General features: G+C 39.3%; 1 protein-coding gene across 1 annotated transcript; it reads right to left on the reverse strand.

The window, feature by feature from the left end:
• Positions 1-10,036: 10,036 nt before the first annotated feature.
• Positions 10,037-11,398, reverse strand: LOC121214506 (uncharacterized). The gene is made up of 2 exons (XM_041088270.1): positions 10,367-11,398; positions 10,037-10,276 (listed from the first exon to the last, which is right to left on the reverse strand). The coding sequence occupies exons 1-2, from the start codon at positions 11,396-11,398 to the stop codon at positions 10,037-10,039; spliced, it is 1,272 nt and encodes a 423-aa protein (XP_040944204.1).
• Positions 11,399-25,084: the final 13,686 nt, after the last annotated feature.

Consider the following 25,084-nt stretch of genomic DNA (forward strand, 5'->3'; position numbering starts at 1 on the left):
GAGCCGGATAAAATTGGCCTGTTACATAATTGTTGATGATATTGATTTTAGATATTCGAATCTCGATAAAATTTTAGCCTTTCGGATTTTATTTGCACTTAACATTGAGCTTTCTTCTTCTTCTTCTTCTTTTTTTGACAAGCTAGCAATGATGTATCCACTGCTTGGCATGTGAGGGCCTAAAAAAGAGCTCTTTTGCGTCAAGGCATCTCTAGTTGCCTTGATGGTTTGTTCGTCAATGTTATTGGCATCAGCCTTCCCTTATACCTAAGACTTGTGATTGGAATTGTGATTGTTGACACCATTTTTTGAAAAAAACGGGGTCGACTTGGGTTTTGAAAACGAAAAAGGGAGTCGCCACCAATCCTTTTCGAGGTGTGATTGGGTCACCTTGGAAAGAGGTTGTTTTTAATAAATAATTTGATTTTATTAAAACAACGATTTTGGTCTACGAAATCTAGAAAACGGGTTCGGGAGTCGGTTACGTACGAGGAAGGGTTAGCACCCTCGTAACACCCAGAAATCGGTACCTAGTTGATTATCTAATATCTTGATGTCGAAAATTGAGAACTCGAAAGAATTAAAAATATGATCCTTGTATTAAAATGAAAATTTTTGGAAAAAGAAGTATATTTCACGTTAATCGAGAAAGAGAATCATATCCAGTAAGTTAGAATACAATGTCTCAAATTCTCGACACGAATAAAAAAATGCTTATTTAAAAGATATTTTAGCCATCTCGGGTTTAAAATGAGATCACGACTAGTAAGTTAGGACGCGATTTTTTAATCCCGAGATCATTTAAAATTTGAGTTTAAAAAGATTCGTGCATTTAGATTTATCGTGAAAATCGAAACCCAGTAAGTTAGGGTACGATCATCTCGATCTAATACATGGAGTGCTATTTATTAAAAATAAATAAATAAATTTTGTTATATCGAGTAAAAATAAAGCACAAAATCACAGTGAAAGCAAATTACATTATTTATGCACCGCAAAATCATAATGAACATGAAAATATAAAAACGATGCAAGCAATAGCAATCAATATGAACGATCAAACTTACAACATACAAAATAACAAAATAAAAAACGAATAAAGTTAAATCATTCATTCAAAATAATAACAAAAATGAAATAAATAAATAGCAAATACAATTAAGTATAAAAAGATATATATAGACATGAACTAAAATATGTGTATACATGAATTAACAAAATATATAAAGTATATTTTATATAAAATAAATAAATACGCGTATATATAAAAAATATGTACATATATAGGTGTATAAAACTATGGAATACAAAGATAAAGAAATACATATAAAAAGTAAGTGTAAATATATATTGTAAAATAAAAGAAAATGTATATATGTACAAACTAAAGTTTAAAACTAATGAAAATATACATATGTATACAAATAAATACGTTAATTTATATACATACTAAAAATATATTGAAAATGTGTATGTATATGCGGATTTAAAAATATATATAAAAAAGGGTGTATTTTAGACTATAAAGATTATATATAAATATGTATGTATTTATGAAAATGAAAATATGTATATAGATATATAGATATGTACATAAGTTGTAAAATATATAAATATATATATGTACCAGAAGTTTAAATAAAATCAATATAAATAAATAGGTAATAATAATAATAGTAATAATAATAATAATAATAATAGGACTAATTCAAAACGGGAACGAAATCTCAGGGCTGAAATCAAAAATAAAACAGAATAAAGGATCAAAATGTAATATGCGCGAAAAAGGGGGGGACCAAAATTGTAAATACCCCGAAGCCCCAAAACGCAGTGCAGCAAAGGGTCAAAATAGAACAAAAACAGAATTCTGGGGCGAAATTGAAAAATAGGAAATAGCGAAACAGGACCAAATTGCAACGCGCTACAAAGTCGGAGGGACTACGCGCACAAATATCCCATTTAAAGAAAACACGCGGATCCTTCCCTTGGGCCGGGTCACCGTGCGGGTCAGAGCTCAATACGACGCCGTTTTGGAGCCACTGATCAGACTCCAAACGGCGTCGTTTCACACATCATGTAAGGGCCAAAAAGAACCCTAATCTGGCAGCCTCCATTTCATTTTCTAATGAAAAGAGAAAAAAATGAAAAAAATAAAAAAAAGAAACAGGAAAAGAGAACAGAGAGCTCGAATGCTCTCCTCTCTGCGCCCCTCTCGGCCTTAAAGCTCAGGCCACCATCTCCGCCTCCATGGCCAGTGGCCGGAGCTGCGCGAGAACGACCCCTAGGCCTCCCCCTTTTGAGGCGTCCCCGAAGGCTAAGCCTTCTCAACCGCGAGACCAAAAAGAAAAGGGATGAAACGCCCCTTTTTGCTCGACTCCGATGACCGCAAAGGTGGAGTTCCGACACCAGCCCACCGAAGCAGTAAGGTATCTTCCCCTTTCCCTTTTAGTCCCGTTTTATTTATTAAACGATTGCAGAAAAATAAACAAAAATAAAAGAAATAAAGTGAATAAGAACACGAGAACAGAGTAGAAATAACTGGAGTCAACCTTTTTTGATTTGCTTTTTCTTTTTCTTGAATTCAAAATGCTGTCCAAAAATGTACAGAGATATTGTTTGGCTTTTATAGCCAATTTACATTGTATTTTTTGGTTGTATTCTATTGCTTTACACTATCTGTTGCGTGCTCCGGCTTTTTCTGTCATTTTGCAGGTGTTGATGAAGCTAGGCACGGTGGGTGGCGATGGGACAAGGCAAACGGCAGAGGGATGGGTGCGGCGCTAGGTTTGGCTAGGGTTTCATTTTTCTGAAACCCTAGTTGGATTTTTGAGGGGAATTGGGCTCCGAATTTGGGCCTCGGGTTTGGGTTGTAATTAGGCTTGTGGGTTGGTGTTTGGGCTGGTCCAATTAATTTTGTAATGTAACTAGGCCATTTGGGCTGAAATTTGTTTTGCTGGTAGGGCCCGAGCAAATTTGGGCTTCTACAGCTGCCCCTCTTTGCTCGTTGTCGTGTAACGATAACAGAGCAAAGACTAAGAAAGACCAATTTTTGCCCAGTCTTGCCGAGGAAAAGATTCACCGTTGAGGCTTCAATCTGTTTCGCTGCATCACCTGGAAGTAAGATTTGCCGTTGTGGCTTCGATCTTTTAAATTGCAATGTCGGGGAAGTGAGGTTCGCCGTTGTAACTTCAATCTGTTCCACTGCATCGCCAAAAATAAGATTCACCGTTGTGGCTTCGATCTTTTAAATTGCAATGTCAGGGAAGTGAGATTCACTGTTGTAGCTTCAATCTGCTCCACTGCATCGCCAGAAGTAAGATTCGCCGTTGTGGCTTCGATCTTTTAAATTGCAATGTCGGGGAAGTGAGATTCGCTGTTGTAGCTTCAATCTGCTCCGCTGTATCGCCAGAAGTAAGATTCACCGCTGTGGCTTCGATCTTTTAAATTGCAATGTCAGGGAAGTGAGATTCGCTGTTGTAGCTTCAATCTGCTCCGCTGTATCGCCAGAAGTAAGATTCGCCGATGTGGCTTCGATCTTTTAAATTGCAATATCAGGGAAGTGAGATTCGCTGTTGTAGCTTCAATCTGCTCCGCTGCGTCGCCAGAAGTAAGATTCGCCGCTGTGGCTTCGATCTTTTAAATTGCAATGTCGGGGAAGTGAGATTCACTGTTGTAGCTTCAATCTGCTCCGCTGCATCGCCAGAAGTAAGATTCGCCGTTGTGGCTTCGATATTTTAAATTGCAGACTATGATTTCTTCGATCCACTTCACTGTTAGTACAGGAAGGCAAGATCTGCCATTTTCATTGATCTGTTCTCTAGGGAACATGACCTGTATAATCCACTTGATGGACCTATTTATGCCTAGTGTTTAGGATGTCATGATTAAAATGAATCAAAACTTCCTAACTAGATGTGTATGAATGATATTTGAATGAATGCAGAATGTCATGAAAATGATTCCTTAATGCTTAGATTATCATCACGCAAAAGCTTATTAAGGTTTATCGCTGACGTGCTACAACGCCTTCTTGCTCGACTGGCAAATCCAAAGAAACACTTAATCAAATTGCCCCCATTGTGAACCTCCAAGTTCAATCCACTGGATGCAAAATTTGAACCATCTTTCTCCCGCTGTAACCCAAAGGTAGAAAGATCTGGCCTTTTCTCGATCCTCTGCTATCACAATTCAATGATACAGAATGTGAAGCTCTTTGGTCCTTTACTCCGTTCCCAAGGTGTTATACCAAATGTTTATGCTCAATGAAGAGTTTTCTTCTCCCAGAAGATCTTTTCTTATTGCTTGGTAAACATCGCTTGTTTGCTCATTGAAGTTTTGCCACCAACATGACATCTTGTCATTGTCATTTTGTTCAATGTTTGGACAACAAAATTTGAAAGGATAGTCCTGTCTTGGACTTTTCCCTTTTAGACACTTTGAATTTGGTGTGCTCTAAACAACAGTCCTGTTTTAGGTTCCTTCATTATTTAGAAATTTCTAGAGTAATATGCAAAATTCCATTTGCTTGAACATTCAGTTTATTAATAGTTATTCTAAATGTTTTTCGAAAAGATTACCACAACGAACAAACAAATGTTATTAAGAACAAATCTCGAAATGAATGAGTTAATCGAGATAGCAAATTTTGCTAAGATAAAATGAAATAAGACAATAGATAAAATGAAATTTTATTGGGGAGCAAAGCTTGAAATGAATACATTAATCAAGACAATAAATTTTGCCAAGATTCAAAATATAAGATGACAACAGGTGCCCTAGATATCGCAGCACGAGCTTCCCTGCATAAGTTTTCTAAAGACCATTTAATATGTGTTTAGGGAATCTACAGTATTCTGTCGATACCCCAAGATGTCACCTATTCCTTCTTGTGATTCAGGTATAGTAAGACCACCACATGCCTCAGATCCTGATCAACATTTGAGCTGTTCCGTTCACCTCACGTTTCTTCAAAATTTGAGCCGCCTTTTTTAGGTTTTCAACTCAAATCCCTTTTGGTCTCAAGGTGCCCTTTGCGGGTTTTCACCTTGGCCTCTCATTTTTTTTTTGAATACCCCTTTTTTCAAGTGAAATATTTCTTGATCGAGTTTGAATTTACAGGATTTGGCAGGCTTTTACCATCCATCTCACTCAGGATTAAAGCTCCTCCTGAAAAGGCCTTTTTTACCACATAAGGACCTTCCTAATTTGGCATCCATTTTCCTCTAAAATCCTTTTGTAGAGGAAGGATCTTTTTCAAAACCAGGTCCCCCTCATAAAATTCTCTGGGACGAACTTTTTTGTTATAGGCTCGCATCATTCGTTTCTGATACATCTGACCATGACGAATAGCTTTTAACCTCTTTTCTTCTACCAAGTTTAGCTGGTCATATCGAGATTGAATCCATTCAGCCTCATCCAACTTTAGTTCGGCTAATACTCGGAGGGAAGGAATTTCAACTTCTATGGGTAAAACTGCTTCCATCCCATAGACTAAAGAAAACGGTGTTGCCCCAGTAGAGGTCCTAACAGAAGTATGATATGCCAGGAGAGCAAAAGGTAATTTCTCGTACCAGTCTTTGTAGGTTTCAGTCATTTTTCCTGTAATTTTCTTGATGTTTTTGTTAGCTGCTTCCACGGCACCATTCATTTTTGGACGGTACGGTGACGAATTGTGGTGTCTGATCTTGAACTGACTACAAACTTCCGCTATTAAGTTGTTGTTTAAGTTCATCACATTATCGGATATGATCCTTTCAGGCATCCCATATCGACATATAATCTCTTTTTTCAGAAACTTGCTAACTGCCGACTTCGTGACATTTGCATATGAAGCAGCCTCCACCCATTTAGTGAAGTAATCAATAACCACAAAGATAAAACGATGCCCATTAGAAGCTTTTGGAGATATTGGCCTGATAACGTCCATTCCCCACATGGAGAAAGGCCATGGAGAAACCATAACATGAAAGGGTGAAGGTGGTGTGTGCATTTTGTCACTATAAATTTGACATTTATGGCACCTTTTGGCATAATTAATGCAATCCCCTTCCATGGTGGACCAATAGTACCCAAATCTCATAATTTGTCTGGCAATCGTGAAGCCGTTGGCATGCGTTCCGCAGATACCTTCATGCACTTCTTCTAAAATTTCTTTTGCCTCGACAGCATCCACACACCTCAACAATACTTGATCTTTTCCCTTTTTATACAAAATTTCCCCATCTAGGACATAGTCAATGGCTAATCTCTTTAATGTCTTCTTATCATTTTCTGTCGCATGGTCAAGGTACTCACGACTCTTCACATATCGCAATATGTCATAGTACCAAGGGTGATCATCCTTTCCCTCTTCATTGTCAATGCTGCAACAATGGGCTGGAGCCTCATAGATGCTGATCTGGATAGGCTTCATATCTTCTATTTTGTTCACTTTAAACATGGAGGCTAAAGTGGCCAAAGCATCTGCCATCTGGTTTTCATCTCGCGGGAGGTAACTAAAGGTGATACTGTCAAATTCCTCAATCAATTCCATAACCAATTTTCGATAGCGGACCAACTTCGGGTCTCTTGTTTCCCATTCCCCTTTGAGATGATAAATTACTAATGCAGAGTCCCTGTATACCTTTAGCACCTTAATTTTCCGCTCTATGGCTGCCCGGATGCCCATAATGCAAGCTTCATACTCAGCCATATTATTTGTGCAGTCAAAGTCCAATTTGCTAGTGAAAGGATAATAATCTCCACTAGGAGACACGAGTACTGCCCCAATTCCGTTGCCTATAGCATTTGAAGCTCCGTCAAAACTCAACCTCCAAGGACCACCTTTTTGGAAATCTTTCTCTACAGTTGCGATATACATCAAATCTTCATTTGGGAAATCGAAGTTCAATGGCTCATAATCATCCAGAGCCCTACTTGCTAGGAATTCCGCTATTGCACTCCCTTTGACCGCCTTCTCGTTTACATAGACTATGTCAAATTCAGATAGAAGAATTTTCCATCGGGCCATTCTTCCATTCAGAGTGGTTGACTCCATTAAGTATTTCAGAGGGTCCAATTTGGAGATTAACCAGGTCGTATGGCACAATATGTACTGTCTCAGTCTCCGAGTTGTCCAGATTAGGGCACAACATAATTTCTCGATTGGTGAATATCTTGTTTCGCATTCAGTGAACTTCTTACTGAGATAGTAGATTTCTCTTTCCTTTCGTCCGGATTCATCATGTTGACCAAGCACGCATCCCATAGAATTTTCAAATACTGCCAAATACAGTATGAGCGGTTTGTCTGGGCAGGGTGGCATCAGCACTGGGGCGTTAGATAAGTAATGTTTGACTTTTTCAAAAGTTTTTTGACATTCCTCATCCCATACACCAGGATTATGTTTCTTGAGGAGGCGAAATATGGGGTCGCATTTCTCAGTTAGCTGTGAGATGAACCGAGCAATATAGTTCAGCCTTCCTAGAAAACCTCGAACCTCCTTTTGAGTACACGGCGGGGGTAATTCTTGTATTGCTCTTACTTTGTCAGGATCAATCTCAATTCCTCTCTCACTGACCACGAACCCAAGCAATTTTCCTGATCTGACCCCAAATGTGCATTTTGCTAGATTTAGCTTTAGCTGAAATTTTCTCAACCTCATAAATAATTTCTTAAGGACTTGCACATGTTCCTCTTCTGTTTTAGATTTTGCAATCATGTCATCAACATAGACCTCTAACTCCTTATGCATCATATCATGGAACAATGTTACCATGGCCCTCTGATACGTTGCCCCTGCGTTTTTCAACCCAAATGGCATCACCTTATAACAAAAGGTTCCCCATAGGGTTATGAATGTAGTTTTCTTCATATCCTCAAGATGCATCTTAATTTGATTATATCCAGAGAAGCCATCCATGAAAGAAAACAACGAATGTCCTGCTGTGTTGTCCACCAAGGCGTCGATGTGCGGCAAGGGAAAGTTATCTTTGGGGCTAGCCTTATTTAAATCTCTATAATCTACACACATTCGTACCTTCCCATCTTTTTTAGGGACAGAAACGATATTGGCTACCCACTCAGAGTATTTGACCACCTGCAGGAATCCAGCATCGAATTATTTTTGCACCTCCTCTTTTATTTTTAACACAACATCAGGCATCATCCTTCGGAGTTTTTGCTGAACTGGTTTGTAACCTTCCTTTATAGGAAGTCGGTGAACTACGATGTCAGTACTTAACCCCGGCATATCTTGGTATGACCATACGAAGACATCTTTGAACTCTCGAAGCAATTTAACGAGGTCTTGTTTCACTTCTTCAGCTATGCACGTGCCAATCTTTACCACATTTCCCTCTTCCAGGATCATTGTCCCTATCGTCTCCTCGTGAGGTAGAATCTGTTTCTCTTCCTGCTCTACCATCCTCAACAAGTCCGGAGATAGGTTGCAATCTGTGTTATCTTTAAAATCTTGAGATTCCTCTAAACACATATCTCGTTCAAAAGGATTTTCTAAGTCCATAGTAGAGTCACTCATATCATTGATATCTTGGGACCTGTTATAGATATCAAAAAATGTACAGGGAATGTATGAATTTAAGGATTCTTATTTAGTATGACCATGAATAAAAGAATGATTCGGAATAAAAGCATTCAAGATGACTATTCGTATGAAAGAATGAAAAGAATTTTAAAAGAATATATACTCAAAATGCAAAGATATATTTCATTGAAATCACAATGTCCACATATAAGCCCATTTCAATTCACAAAATTTTTCATTTTCTCCAGGCTTAGAATAATTAATATGTTTTGAATAGTACTCTGGAAAAGCTCTAAAAACTTTAGGCATTTCTTCTGCAGTCTAATTGTTTAAAACACTCCCAGGTTCAACGGGATAGATGCCTGATGTACTTCCTTCTTCAGATTCTTCTTCAAATATGGCATTGATGCTTAAGTTTCCTAACATTTCCTCTGCGGTCTTCTTTCTTGGAGTCCTCAGTCCAGAATACATGGTTCCTCCCGATATGAATGTCCTGGATATGTGGAGGAAAACCATGGGTTCCCAATCAACTTCTTTTCCGTTCAAACGCGTCTTCCTCCTGTCTTGTCTTTTCTCTAACTCTTTCCTTCTATGCTTGGCATTTGGTTTAAATCCTACAAACCAAAGCGGTCTTGTTTGTCTTTCACCAATGGTGCCTCTTTCGTTCCTTGAAGGCATCTTCCCAGTCCTCTTCTAGGCACAGCTCCTTTCCCAACTGTCATTTGTAGTCCCATCATTGTGGCTCTAGATATGCTGGGCATTGGGATTTTCTTTCCCTCAGTGACAAAAGTTGCATTTACGAACTCTAAGAATCGAAAAGAACATTCAACCGCATCATCATCCACTCCCAAATATGGTGCGTCACTGGTTACCGATGCAATGATGTCTTCCTCAGCGTCAACTGTAATTAACCGGCCTTCTGTCACTATTTCAACTTCTGGTGCAATGATGAAGGCACCGCCCTTGCTGAATGAATCCATGGTCTCCCGAGCAAGCAATTATACGAAGGCTTGATATCCATCACTAAGAAATCCACTTCGTACGTATTTGGGCCAATCAAGAGAGGTACTTCTATTCTTTCCATCACCTTTCTTTCGGTACCATCAAATGCTCTCACTATGTTCTGGCATGATTTCATGTGAAAGCTGTCCACCGGTAACCTATTTAAGGTGGATAGGGGTAAAACACTCAAGGCTGATCCATTATCAATTAGCACTCTTGATAACATATGTTTCCCGCAGTAAGTAGAAATATGTAAGGCTTTGGTGGCTCCTCTTCCCCCGGGTGGTATTTCATCATCATTAAAGAAAATGAAATTATCAGCACTGATATTATTAACCAAACGGTCCAACTTATTCACTGAGATATCATCAGCGACGTAAGTTTCATTTAGCACCTTAATCAGCGCATTACGATGTATCTCTGAACTTAGGAGCAATTCAAGCATCGAGATACGAGCCGGTTGCTTATGTAATTGCTCTACCACGCTGTACTCACTATGTTTTAATAATTTTAGAAATTCATTAGCCTCATTTCAGTTACCGGCTGATTGATACGCGGCTCTGTCTTTGCTTTTCCCAATTCAACCGCTAAGGCTTTTCCTTTTCCAGATTCCACTCTTGCGTTTGCCGGATCATAGCGTTTTCCACTTCGTGTATAGAATCCTTCGTCCTCTCCTGAAACATTTACCAAGCTCTCTTCTCCTAGGATTGTTACATTGCAGTTGTAATTCCAAGGAACCGTTTTGCTATCCTTGTAGGGAAAGGATACAGGTTTTTGGATTATGACCTTTAGTGCTATTTGTATTCCAGATTCTCTGCTCATTGGTTTTGAAATAATTACCACCGGGTAATTAGCCTTTTGGGCTTTCCCCGTAGATCCTTCTTCTGTAGCATAGACCTCTCCTTCTACTAGTTCATTAATCTCTTCATAAAACTCTAACTCTTTGCGATCCATTAAGCTTTGCACCATGGTTCTGAACTCGGTACACTTTTGGATGTCATGGCCTTCTTCTGCGTGGAACTCACAAAACTTCCTTACTCCTTCAGGCCTTTTTATTGAATTTTGCTTGATGAGACCTCTTTTCACCATTTGTTTCCAAACCCATTCAAGGGGAGTCCTTATCTCGGCTACGTTGGCTTTGACTCTCTTTCTTCCGTTCTCAATTATCGCGTTCACCCCTTTATTGTCATGATTGGGCAATGGATTCTCTGCTACATTTGGTCCTGATGAGTCACCAATCTTTACGATCCCCAAATTGATAAGTTTTTCAACTAACTTCTTGAATGCGGTGCAGTTTTCAATCGAATGCCCCTTGGTCCCTGCGTGATACTCGCATTGGGCGTTTGCTTCATACCACTTAGGGTATGGGGGTTGCATTGGTTTCAGGTAATATGGAGATACCACATGTGCATCGAATAAATTCTGGTACAATTCCCTATACGTCACTGGGATGGGTGTGAATTGAAGTCTCTCTACATTTGGCCTTGGATTAGATTCCTGTTTCGAAGAACCTTGCCGATTAGCGGTTACTGCTCTGGCTTGTCCTACCGTGATTGTTTTAGAATGGTCCTTGTTAAACATGCTTGTATTGTTTATCTCTTGCTCCTTCTTCCTTGGAGCCGACCTTTTAGCACTTTCTCCTGCTTCTATCTTGCCACATCTTATAGCGTTCTCTATCATTTCTCCAGACATCACTATGTCTGAAAAGCTTTTAGTGGCACTGCCCAACATGTGATTGAGAAATGGAGCTTTCAAGTTATTGATAAAAAGCATGGTTATCTCCTTCTTTAAAAGTGGTGGTTGAACTTGTGCTGCTACCTCCCTCCATCTCCGAGCATACTGGCGAAAGCTCTCATTAGTTTTCTTTTCCATGTTTTGCAATACAATTCGATCGGGTGCTATATCCATCACATGTCTGTACTACTTTATAAAGGCCTGCGCCAAATCTTTCCAGGAGTGGATTTCGGTTCGACTCAATTGATTGTACCATCTAGCCGCTGACCCGATCAAACTATCCTGAAAACAGTGAACCAACAGTTGCTCATTGTTGATGTACCCGGTCATCCTTCGGCAAAACATAGTGATATGAGCTTCGGGACAACTTGTCCTGTCATATTTTTCAAACTCTGGCATCTTAAATTTGGGAGGAAGGACCAAATCTGGTACCAAGCTTAGATCTTTAGCGTCCATCCCATGATAATTCTCGCTACTTTCCATGGCTTTGAATTTCTCTTCGAGCCATTTATACCTTTCCTCCAATCGGCTTGGCAGTTCTTCCTTTGTTTTCTCTTTTCCCATCATTTTGTCAAAATCGGGTACTATGGGATTAGTAGGGGCTTTTCTGAGATGAGAACCTATTCCAGTTTGGAAATTTACTAGCATTGAGGCACCAGTTTGAAACTGCTGAGGCCTGATAGTAACAGATGATCTGCGTGGTTGCACCTCAGCTTGGGTTTGCGCATGAGGAGGAGTGAAACCTGGGGGATAGAGAGGGCTATCATTATTTTCTTCTTCTGTATTAACCACGGGGTCTTTTCCTTTGTCGCCTCCCCCTTTGAACAACTGCGTTAATTCAGCTATCATGCTTTTTTGAGACTCTACCATTTCATTCTTCATATCTTGTTGAATCTTCTCTAACCGCTCTTGCATTTGTTCTTGCATCTCCTTTTGGAGTTGTTCGAGTCTTTCGAGTCTTTGATCCATGGCTTTTGTTTTGCGATGGGTACCGTAGTGATAAACGATTGGCAAATTTTTGTTAGTTTCCAGGGTAGTTCTGTCATAATTTTAAATTAATTAGGCTCCCTTTTTAAAACTTGATGCATATGATGATATGTAGATGCATGAATACAAAAAGAGGCACTGATTCTAATTCAACTTTATTAACTTTACTAGAGAAGAAATTTCTTTGCATAAAATAGACTACATATACGGCTTTGCCCTTATACCCAAAGCCTTAACCTTTTTAAGAAGCCAAGCTAATTCTCGGCCCCGGTCCGATTCCGACTCAAACTTCAAACTTAATAGATCAGCTTGAACCGCTAGGTTTTACAGGTGATCAGCTACCTCGCGTACTTGAACCACTACCTCACCCATAACATAATCTCTGTCTCTTATCTGATCTTGAGACCGCTGGAATTGCCCTTGCCACTTCTCACTACTTCTTTCCAGAAGCTCTATTCAGAATTCGCTGTTTTGCAATGCGTCCTCGAGCTCTCTTACAGGTCCCTTTAATTCTTTAATTTTGTGCAAGCTTGCTTTTAATTCAACCGCAGAATCACGACTACGGTATTGGTGAAGTAGCCTTTCTAGTTCAGTTACTCGGGCATTCAAATTCGTCTTCTCGTTTTGGCAGACTAGTAGACTCTCTCCCAAAGTAACTTCTCGAGTTTGAGTATCCTGAAATTTCTTTTCCCACTGATTAGCTTTCGTTTTTTCCTCCTGAATTTCCTGTCGCCACTGTTTTGGCGTTTTACCCAAGCCAGCAGTTCTTATCGACCTACGGAACTTCTTGTAATCCGTCTTCAGACTGTCTAAATCTTCTTCTGCCTTGTCCTTTCCTTTTCTTAATTTGTCAGCTTCTAATATTTGAATGTCCAAATCCAGTCCTAACTGCATTTTCTCTTCCTCTAACTGCTCTACTTTCTTCCCTATCTCCAAACTCCTCTTTTAAAATTCTTGCTTGATAACTTCTATCTCAGAGGGCAATACTTGTAGGTGTTCCTCTAAAGATCGAGCAGTTTCTGAATTCGACGCCGGGATATTATCGTTGACCCTTTGATCATGCCACTGGCTATACTCGGGGGTCATTGTCGGACCCACGGCTAAAATCTTCATTCGGCGAGTTTGGTTCCAGGCATTAGACACTTCTCGAACCTTTTTCTTATAATTGTCCTCCCTATAGGAAAAATCACAATAGGCCAACCCCTGCGTTGCTGGTACGAATTGTCGTGATCTATACTGTCTGGATACGAGTAGGGGAGCATATCCGATAGCTCCCCATATCCCGAGCAGAGGAACCCAGTCGAAATCTCCACATCGGTACAATATCTCATCAGGAATTAACCAAGGAGCCCTCAATTCAATATCTTCATCCTGGAGATTCTGGAGTATCTCCATCCATCTTTCTTCTGAAACATCATCCCGTTTTGGCGTGGCCACCAATTCCTCTAGAGGGGAGTAACTGTTAGAGAATACTCGATAAGAGACTTTTTCCACTTTCCAGAAATGGCTATGAAACCATGCCAATAAAAGCTGTGCGCATCCAATAAAACTTCCCTCACCTGTTTTCCGACATGTACTCAGGGATCTGAAAGTTTCAGCTAGTATTGCCGGAACCGGTCTAACCCCTTTACTAAGCCGATCAAACAAATCAGCTACAGCCTCGTCTATGTGCCCTAAAGCCTTGGGGAAGACCACTAGCCCGTAGATACCTAAAGCGAAGACATCGACCCTTTTCTTTACGTCAGGATGTACAAGCACCAAATCTCGTAAGCTTTTCCAAGGGACACATTTACTGTCGCCCTTCTGTTGGATTCGGGCAGCGACCCACTGCTCGCTCATCCCTGTAATGTTCATTAATTTCCTTAACAACAGAGGGACACAAGCAGCTCTAGAATAAACCCTGTCGACTTGAAACTTTGGGCACCGAAGCAAGGTCGTATACTCCTCCACAGTAGACGTCAAATCTACTTTCCCAAAAGTGAAACAACTGTAGGCAGGATTCCAAAACTGAGCAAGAGCTCGGAATAAATACTTGTCCACTTTGACACTGAGCAGACAAGGTAGGTCACCGTAGTTACAATAGAACAGCTGCTTGGTCTCGACATCCCACTGATCCCAGACTTCTTTCATTTCTCGAAGGTCATTCTGGATTACACTGATACGGGTGAAATCCCACAATTCTGACACGTGCCCTTCGGTAAGACTATCGCCTTTCTCCCGTTGTGTCGTCTCAGCCCATACTCGCACAGTCGCATTATCTTCTACTTTATCAAGAAATCCCTTTTCTATGATAAGCTTTCATTTTAGACACTGAACATGAATCGACACCTCTTTTAGAATGACAATGCCATACAATCACAAACAAAGTAAAATTAGTATTATGCAGAACAAGATTTAACGTAAATGAAGATAAACATAGCATCCATTTAGGTAAGCATTAAGGTTTGGCGTAGCTCTACCTAGGTCGGTTCTTATGGCTCATTACATGTGGTTTGGTTCTAAGTAGCGTACCTGAATCAGTAGATTCCTCAATCCTCACCCATTATAGGCTCATACGGACTGAGTTCAGTTCAGGGGAATACATTTCCCTATTGCCATGCGGAGATGAAAATCTCACGAAGACATAAGTACGGATGTATCCCGGAAGCGATTCACTATCCCATGCGGAGGTGAAAACCTCACGAAGGCATAGCTTCTCACTCCCACTTAAAGGTGTGACCCATGGTCATGCAATGCAATGTGCAGAGGTATATAAAAAAAATTAAAATACAAAACATGATAAAAACTATAACTCAAAATAAAATGCAATGAGAGGATCGTATATTTAAATCAAATTTTCAACTTTCGATAAAAAGACAAGAGATAATCAACTCGTGGCTTGACTCTCTTATTTACGTCCCCAGCGGAGTCGCCAAGCTGTTGACACCATTTTTTGAAAAAAACGGGGTCGATTTGGGTTTTGAAAACGAAAAAGGGAGTCGCCACCAATCCTTTTCGAGGTGTGATTGGGTCACCTTGGAAAGAGGTTGTTTTTAATAAATAATTTGATTTTATTAAAACAATGATTTTGGTCTACGAAATCTAGAAAATGGGTTCGGGAATCGGTTACGTACGAGGAAGGGTTAGCACCCTCGTAACGCCCAGAAATCGGTACCTAGTTGATTATCTAATATCTTGATGTCGAAAATTGAGAACTCGAAAGAATTAAAAATATGATCCTTGTATTAAAATGAAAATTTTTGGAAAAGAAGTATATTTCACGTTAATCGAGAAAGAGAATCATATCCAGTAAGTTAGAATACAATGTCTCAAATTCTCGACACGAATAAAAAATGCTTATTTAAAAGATATTTTAGCCATCTCGGATTTAAAATGAGATCACGACCAGTAAGTTAGGACGCGATTTTTTAATCCCGAGATCATTTAAAATTTGAGTTTAAAAAGATTCGTGCATTTAGATTTATCGTGAAAATCGAAACCCAATAAGTTAGGGTACGATCATCTCGATCTAATACACGGAGTGCTATTTATTATAAATAAATAAATAAATTTTGTTATATCGAGTAAAAATAAAGCACAAAATCACAGTGAAAGCAAATTGCATTATTTATGCACCGCAAAATCATAATGAACATGAAAATATAAAAACGATGCAAGCAATAGAAATCAATATGAACGATCAAACTTAAAACATACAAAATAACAAAATAAAAAACGAATAAAGTTAAATCATTCATTCAAAATAATAACAAAAATGAAATAAATAAATAGCAAATACAATTAAGTATAAAAAGATATATATAGACATGAACTAAAATATGTGTATATATGAATTAACAAAATATATAAAGTATATTTTATATAAAATAAATAAATACGCGTATATATAAAAAATATGTACATATATAGGTGTATAAAACTATGGAATACAAAGATAAAGAAATACATATAAAAAGTAAGTGTAATATATATTGTAAAATAAAAGAAAATGTATATATGTACAAACTAAAGTTTAAAACTAATGAAAATATACATATGTATACAAATAAATACGTTAATTTATATACATACTAAAAATATATTGAAAATGTGTATGTATATGCGGATTTAAAAAAATATATAAAAAAGGGTGTATTTTAGACTATAAAGATTATATATAAATATGTATGTATTTATGAAAATGAAAATATGTATATAGATATATAGATAGGTACATAAGTTGTAAAATATATAAATATATATATGTACCAGAAGTTTAAATAAAATCAATATAAATAAATAGGTAATAATAATAGTAATAATAATAATAATAATAATAGGACTAATTCAAAACGGGAACGAAATCTCAGGGCTGAAATCAAAAATAAAACAGAATAAAGGATCAAAATGTAATATGCGTGAAAAAGGGGGGACCAAAATCGTAAATACCCCGAAGCCCCAAAACGCAGTGCAGCAGAGGGTAAAAATAGAACAAAAACAGAATTCTGGGGCAAAATTGAAAAATAGGAAGTAGCGAAACATTACCAAATTGCAACGCGCTACAATGTCGGAGGGACTACGTGCACAAATATCCCATTTAAAGAAAACACGCGGATCCTTCCCCTGGGCCGGGTTACCGCAAGGGTCAGAGCTCAATACGACGCCGTTTTGGAGCCACTGATCAGACTCCAAACGGCGTCGTTTCACACATCATGTAAGGGCCAAAAAGAACCCTAATCTGGCAGCCCCCATTTCATTTTCTAATGAAAAGAGAAAAAAATGAAAAAAATAAAAAAAAAGAAACAGGAAAATAGAACAGAGAGCTCGAATGCTCTCCTCTCTGCGCCCCTCTCGGCCTTAAAGCTCAGGCCACCATCTCCGCCTCCATGGCCAGTGGCCGGAGCTACGCGAGAACGGCCCCTAGGCCTCCCCCTTTTGCGGCGTCCCCGAAGGCTGAGCCTTCTCAACCGCGAGACAAAAAGAAAAGGGATGAAACGCCCCTTTTTGCTCGACTCCGACGACGGCAAAGGTGGAGTTCCGACACCAGCCCACCGAAGCAGTAAGGTATCTTCCCCTTTCCCTTTTAGTCCCGTTTTATTTATTAAACGATTGCAGAAAAATAAACAAAAATAAAAGAAATAAAGTGAATAAGAACACGAGAACAGAGTGGAAATAACTGGAGTCAACCTTTTTTGATTTGCTTTTTCTTTTTCTTGAATTCAAAATGCTGTCCAAAAAATGTACAGAGATATTGTTTGGCTTTTATAGCCAATTTACATTGTATTTTTTGGTTGTATTCTATTGCTTTGCACTATCTGTTGCGTGCTCCGGCTTTTTCTGTCATTTTGCAGGTGTTGATGAAGCTAGGCACGGTGGGTGGCGATGGGACAAGGCGAACGGCAGAGGGATGGGTGCGGCGTTAGGTTTGGCTATTGTTTCATTTTTCTGAAACCCTAGTTGGATTTTTGGGGGGAATTGGGCTCCGAATTTGGGCCTCGGGTTTGGGTTGTAATTGGGCTTGTGGGTTGGTGTTTGGGCTGGTCCAACTAATTTTGTAATGTAACTGGGCCATTTGGGCTGAAATTTGTTTTGCTGGTAGGGCCCGGGCAAATTTGGGCTTCTACAGCTGCCCCTCTTTGCTCGTTGTCGTGTAACGATAACAGAGAAAAGACTAAGAAAGACCAATTTTTGCCCAGTCTTGCCGAGGAAAAGATTCGCCGTTGAGGCTTCAATCTGTTCCGCTGCGTCGCCTGGAAGTAAGATTTGCCGTTGTGGCTTCGATCTTTTAAATTTCAATGTCGGGGAAGTGAGGTTCGCCGTTGTAGCTTCAATCTGTTCCACTGCATCGCCAAAAATAAGATTCACCGTTGTGGCTTCGATCTTTTAAATTGCAATGTCAGGGAAGTGAGATTCACTGTTGTAGCTTCAATCTGCTCCACTGCATCGCCAGAAGTAAGATTCACCGTTGTGGCTTCGATCTTTTAAATTGCAATGTCGGGGAAGTGAGGTTCGCTGTAGACTATGATTTCTTCGATCCACTTCACTGTTAGTACAGGAAGGCAAGATCTGCCATTTTCATTGATCTGTTCTCTAGGGAACATGACCTGTATAATCCATTTGATGGACCTATTTATGCCTAGTGTTTAGGATGTCATGATTAAAATGAATCAAAACTTCCTAACTAGATGTGTATGAATGATATTTGAATGAATGGAGAATGTCATGAAAATGATTCCTTAATGCTTAGGTTATCATCACGCAAAAGCTTATTAAGGTTTATCGCTGACGTGCTACAACGCCTTCTTGCTCGACTGGCAAATCCAAAGAAACACTTAATCAAATTGCCCCTATTGTGAACCTCCAAGTTCAATCCATGGATGCAAAATTTGAACCATCTTTCTCCCGCTGTAACCCAAAGGTAGAAAGATCTGGCCTTTTCTCGATCCTCTGCTATCACAATTCAATGATACAGAATGTGAAGCTCTTTGGTCCTTTACTCCGTTCCCAAGGTGTTATACCAAATGTTTATGCTCAATGAAGAGTTTTCTTCTCCCAGAAGATCTTTTCTTATTGCTTGGTGAACGTCGCTTGTTTGCTCATTGAAGTTTTGCCACCAACATGACATCTTGTCATTTTGTTCAATGTTTGGACAACAAAATTTGAAAGGATAGTCCTGTCTTGGACTTTTCCCTTTTAGACACTTTGAATTTGGTGTACTCTAAACAACAGTCCTGTTTTAGGTTCCTTCATTATTTAGAAATTTCTAGAGTAATATGCAAAATTCCATTTGCTTGAACATTCAGTTTATTAATAGTTATTCTAAATGTTTTCGAAAAGATTACCATAACGAACAAACAAATGTTATTAAGAACAAATCTCGAAATGAATGAGTTAATCGAGATAGCAAATTTTGCTAAGATAAAATGAAATAAGACAATAGATAAAATGAAATTTTATTGGGGAGCAAAGCTTGAAATGAATACATTAATCAAGACAATAAATTTTGCCAAGATTCAAAATATAAGATGACAACAGGTGCCCCAGATATCGCAGCACGAGCTTCCCTGCATAAGTTTTCTAAAGACCATTTAATATGTGTTTAGGGAATCTACAGTATTCTGTCGATACCCCAAGGCGTCACCTATTCCTTCTTGTGATTCAGGTATAGTAAGACCACCACATGCCTCAGATCCTGATCAACATTTGAGCTGTTCCTTTCACCTCACGTTTCTTCAAAATTTGAGTCGCCTTTTTTAGGTTTTCAACTCAAATCCCCTTTGGTCTCAAGGCGCCCTTTGCGGGTTTTCACCTTGGCCTCTCCTTTTTTTTTTGAATACCCCTTTTTTCAAGTGAAATATTTCTTGACTGAGTCTGAATTTACAGGATTTGGCAGGCTTTTACCATCCATCTCACTCAGGATTAAAGCTCCTCCTGAAAAGGCCTTTTTTACCACATAAGGACCTTCCTAATTTGGCATCCATTTTCCTCTAAAATCCTTTTGTAGAGGAAGGATCTTTTTCAAAACCAGGTCCCCCTCGTAAAATTCTCTGGGACGAACTTTTTTGTTATAGGCTCGCATCATTCGTTTCTGATACATCTGACCATGACGAATAGCTTTTAACCTCTTTTCTTCTACCAAGTTTAGCTGGTCATATCGAGATTGAATCCATTCAGCCTCATCCAACTTTAGTTCGGCTAATACTCAGAGGGAAGGAATTTCAACTTCTATGGGTAAAACTGTTTCCATCCCATAGACTAAAGAAAACGGTGTTGCCCCAGTAGAGGTCCTAACAGAAGTATGATATGCCAGGAGAGCAAAAGGTAATTTCTCGTACCAGTCTTTGTAGGTTTCAGTCATTTTTCCTACAATTTTCTTGATGTTTTTGTTAGCTGCTTCCACGGCACATTCATTTTTGGACGGTACGGTGACGAATTGTGGTGTCTGATCTTGAACTGACTACAAACTTTCGCTATTAAGTTGTTGTTTAAGTTCATCGCATTATCGGATATGATCCTTTCAGGCATCCCATATCGACATATGATCTCTTTTTTCAGAAACTTGCTAACTGCCGACTTCGTGACATTTGTATATGAAGCAGCCTCCACCCATTTAGTGAAGTAATCAATAACCACAAAGATAAAGCGATGCCCATTAGAAGCTTTTGGAGATATTGGCCTGATAACGTCCATTCCCCACATGGAGAAAGGCCATGGAGAAACCATAACATGAAAGGGTGAAGGTGGTGCGTGCATTTTGTCACTATAAATTTGACATTTATGGCACCTTTTGGCATAATTAATGCAATCCCCTTCCATGGTGGACCAATAGTACCCAAATCTCATAATTTGTCTGGCAATCGTGAAGCCGTTGGCATGCGTTCCACAGATACCTTCATGCACTTCTTCTAAAATTTCTTTTGCCTCGACAGCATCCACACACCTCAACAATACTTGATCTTTTCCCTTTTTATACAAAATTTCCCCATCTAGGACATAGTCAATGGCTAATCTCTTTAATGTCTTCTTATCATTTTCTGTCGCATGGTCAGGGTACTCACGACTCTTCACATATCGCAATATGTCATAGTACCAAGGGTGATCATCCTTTCCCTCTTCATTGTCAATGCTGCAACAATGGGCTGGAGCCTCATAGATGCTGATCTGGATAGGCTTCATATCTTCTAATTTGTTCACTTTAAACATGGAGGCTAAAGTGGCCAAAGCATCTGCCATCTGGTTTTCATCTCGCGGGAGGTAACTAAAGGTGATACTGTCAAATTCCTCAATCAATTCCATAACCAATTTTCGATAGCGGACCAACTTCGGGTCTCTTGTTTCCCATTCCCCTTTGAGCTGATAAATTACTAATGCAGAGTCCCCGTATACCTCTAGCACCTTAATTTTCCGCTCTATGGCTGCCCGGATGCCCATAATGCAAGCTTCATACACAGCCATATTATTTGTGCAGTCAAAGTCCAATTTGCTAGTGAAAGGATAATAATCTCCACTAGGAGACACGAGTACTGCCCCAATTCCGTTGCCTATAGCATTTAAAGCTCCGTCAAAACTCAACCTCCAAGGACCACCTTCTTGGAAATCTTTCTCTACAGTTGCGATATACACCAAATCTTCATTTGGGAAATCGAAGTTCAATGGCTCATAATCATCCAGAGCCCTACTTGCTAGGAATTCTGCTATTGCACTCCCTTTGACCGCCTTCTCGTTTACATAGACTATGTCAAATTCAGATAGAAGAATTTGCCATCGGGCCATTCTTCCATTCAGAGTGGTTGACTCCATTAAGTATTTCAGAGGGTCCAATTTGGAGATTAACCAGGTCGTATGGTACAACATGTACTGTCTCAGTCTCCGAGTTGTCCAGATTAGGGCACAACATAATTTCTCGATTGGTGAATATCTTGTTTCGCATTCAGTGAACTTCTTACTGAGATAGTAGATTTCTCTTTCCTTTCGTCCGGATTCATCATGTTGACCAAGCACGCGTCCCATGGAATTTTAAATACTGCCAAATACAGTATAAGCGGTTTGTCTGGGCAGGGTGGCATCAGCACTGGGGCGTTGATAAGTAATGTTTGACTTTTTCAAAAGTTTTTTGACATTCCTCATCCCATACACAGGATTATGTTTCTTGAGAGGCGAAATATGGGGTCGCATTTCTCAGTTAGCTGTGAGATGAACTGAGCAATATAGTTCAGCCTTCCTAGAAAACCTCGAACCTCCTTTTGAGTATGCGGTGGGGGTAATTCTTGTATTGCTCTTACTTTGTCAGGATCAATCTCAATTCCTCTCTCACTGACCACGAACCCAAGCAATTTTCCTGATCTGACCCCAAATGTGCATTTTGCTAGATTTAGCTTTAGCTGAAATTTTCTCAACCTCATAAATAATTTCTTAAGGACTGCACATGTTCCTCTTCTGTTTTAGATTTTGCAATCATGTCATCAACATAGACCTCTAACTCCTTATGCATCATATCATGGAACAATGTTACCATGGCCCTCTGATACGTTGCCCCTGCGTTTTTCAACCCAAATGGCATCACCTTATAACAAAAGGTTCCCCATAGGGTTATGAATGTAGTTTTCTTCATATCCTCAATATGCATCTTAATTTGATTATATCCAGAGAAGCCATCCATGAAATAAAACAGCGAATGTCCTGTTGTGTTGTCCACCAAGGCGTCGATGTGCGGCAAGGGAAAGTTATCTTTGGGGCTAGCCTTTTTAAATCTCTATATCTACACACATTCGTACCTTCCCATCTTTTTTAGGGACAGAACGATATTGGCTACCCACTCAGAGTATTTGACCACTTGCAGGAATCCAGCGTCGAATTGTTTTTGCACCTCCTCTTTTATTTTTAACACAACACCAGGCCTCATCCTTCGGAGTTTTTGCTGAACTAGTTTGTAATCTTCCTTTATAGAAGTCGGTGAACTACGATGTCAGTACTTAACCCCGGCATATCTTGGTATGACCATGCGAAGACATCTTTGAACTCTCGAAGTAATTTAACGAGGTCTTGTTTCACTTCTTCAGCTATGCACGTGCCAATCTTTATCACTTTCCCTCTTCCAGGATCATTGTCTCTATCGTCTCCTCGTGAGGTAGAATCTGTTTCTCTTCCTGCTCTACCATTCTCAACAAGTCCGGAGATAGGTTGCAATCTGTGTTATCTTCAAAATCTTAAGATTCTCTAAACACATATCTCGTTCAAAAGGATTTTCTAAGTCCATAGTAGAGTCACTCATATCATTGATATCTTGGGACCTGTTATAGTATCAAAAATGTACAGGGAATGTATGAATTTAATGATTCTTATTTAGTATGACCATGAATAAAAGAATGATTCGGAATAAAAGCATTCAAGATGACTATTCGTATGAAAGAATGAAAAGAATTTTAAAAGAATATATACTCAAAATGCGAAGATATATTTCATTGAAATCACAATGTCCACATATAAGCCCATTTCAATTCACAAAATTTTTCATTTTCTCCAGGCTTAGAATAATTAATATGTTTTGAATATACTCTGGAAAAGCTCTAAAAACTTTAGGCATTTCTTTGCAATCTAATTGTTTAAAACACTCCCAGGTTCAACGGGATAGATGCCTGATGTACTTCCTTCTTCAGATTTTCTTCAAATATGGCATTGATGCTTAAGTTTCCTAACATTTCCTCTGCGGTCTTCTTTCTTGGAGTCCTCAGTCCAGAATACATGGTTCTTCCCGATATGAATGTCTGGATATGTGGGGAAAACCATGGGTTCCAATCAACTTCTTTTCCGTTCAAACGCGTCTTCCTCCTGTCTTGTCTTTTCTCTAACTCTTTCCTTCTCTGCTTGGCATTTGGTTTAAATCCTAAACCAAAGCGGTCTTGTTTGTCTTTCACCACTGGTGCCTCTTTCGTTCCTTGAAGGCATCTTCCCAGTCCTCTTCAGGCACAGCTCCTTTCCCAACTGTCATTTGTAGTCCCATCTTGTGGCTCTAGATATGTTGGGCATTGGGATTTTCTTTCCCTCAGTGACAAAAGTTGTATTTACGAACTCTAAGGATCGAAAAGAACATTCACCGCATCATCATCCACTCCCAAATATGGTGCGTCACTGGTTACCGATGCAATGATGTATTCCTCAGCGTCAACTGTAATTAACCGGCCTTCTGTACTATTTCAACTTCTGGTGCAATGATGAAGGCACCGCCCTGCTGAATGAATCCATGGTCTCCGAGCAAGCAATTATACGAAGGCTTGATATCCATCACTAAGAAATCCACTTCGTACGTATTTGGGTCAATCAAGAGAGGTACTTCTATTCTTTCCATCACCTTTCTTTCGGTACCATCAAATGCTCTCACTATGTTCTGACATGATTTCATGTGAAGCTGTCCACCGGTAACCTATTTAAGGTGGATAGGGGTAAAACATCAAGGCTGATCCATTATCAATTAGCACTCTTGATAACATATGTTTCCCGCAGTAAGTAGAAATATGTAAGGCTTTGGTGGCTCCTCTTCCCCCGGGTGGTATTTCATCATCATTAAAGAAAATGAAATTATCAGCACTGATATTATTAACCAAACGGTCCAACTTATTCACTGAGATTCATCAGCGACGTAAGTTTCATTTAGCACCTTAATCAGCGCATTACGATGTATCTCTGAACTTAGGAGCAATTCAAGCATCGAGATACGAGCCGGTTGCTTATGTAATTGCTCTACCACGCTGTACTCACTATGTTTTAATAATTTTAGAAATTCATTAGCCTCATTTCAGTTACCGGCTGATTGATACGCGGCTCTGTCTTTGCTTTTCCCAATTCAACCGCTAAGGCTTTTCCTTTTCCAGATTCCACTCTTGCGTTTGCCGGATCATAGCGTTTTCCACTTCGTGTATAGAATCCTTCGTCCTCTCCTGAAACATTTACCAAGCTCTCTTCTCCTAGGATTGTTACATTGCAGTTGTAATTCCAAGGACCTTTTGCTATCCTTGTAGGGAAAGGATACAGGTTTTTGTATTATGACCTTTAGTGCTATTTGTATTCCAGATTCTCTGCTCATTGGTTTTGAAATAATTACCACGGGTAATTAGCCTTTTGGGCTTTCCCCGTAGATCCTTCTTCTGTAGCATAGACCTCTCCTTCTACTAGTTCATTAATCTCTTCATAAAACTCTAACTCTTTGCGATCCATTAAGCTTTGCACCATGGTTCTGAACTCGGTACACTTTTGGATGTCATGGCCTTCTTCTGCGTGGAACTCACAAAACTTCCTTACTCCTTCAGGCCTTTTTATTGAATTTTGCTTGATGAGACCTCTTTTCACCATTTGTTTCCAAAC

Source organism: Gossypium hirsutum, chromosome D02 (genome assembly GCF_007990345.1).
Source record: "Gossypium hirsutum isolate 1008001.06 chromosome D02, Gossypium_hirsutum_v2.1, whole genome shotgun sequence".
NCBI classification, from domain to species: domain Eukaryota; kingdom Viridiplantae; phylum Streptophyta; class Magnoliopsida; order Malvales; family Malvaceae; genus Gossypium; species Gossypium hirsutum.

What these genes read in the sequence shown, in the direction of transcription:
- LOC121214506 (XM_041088270.1), bottom strand. Translation starts at nt 11,398, where the DNA reads ATGGAAAAGAAAACTAATGAGAGCTTTCGCCAGTATGCTCGGAGATGG. An exon ending in AAAAGGCTAATTACCCGGTG is followed by an intron (nt 10,277 to 10,366) that starts GTAATTATTTCA and finishes TTTCCCTACAAG; the next exon opens with GATAGCAAAACGGTTCCTTG.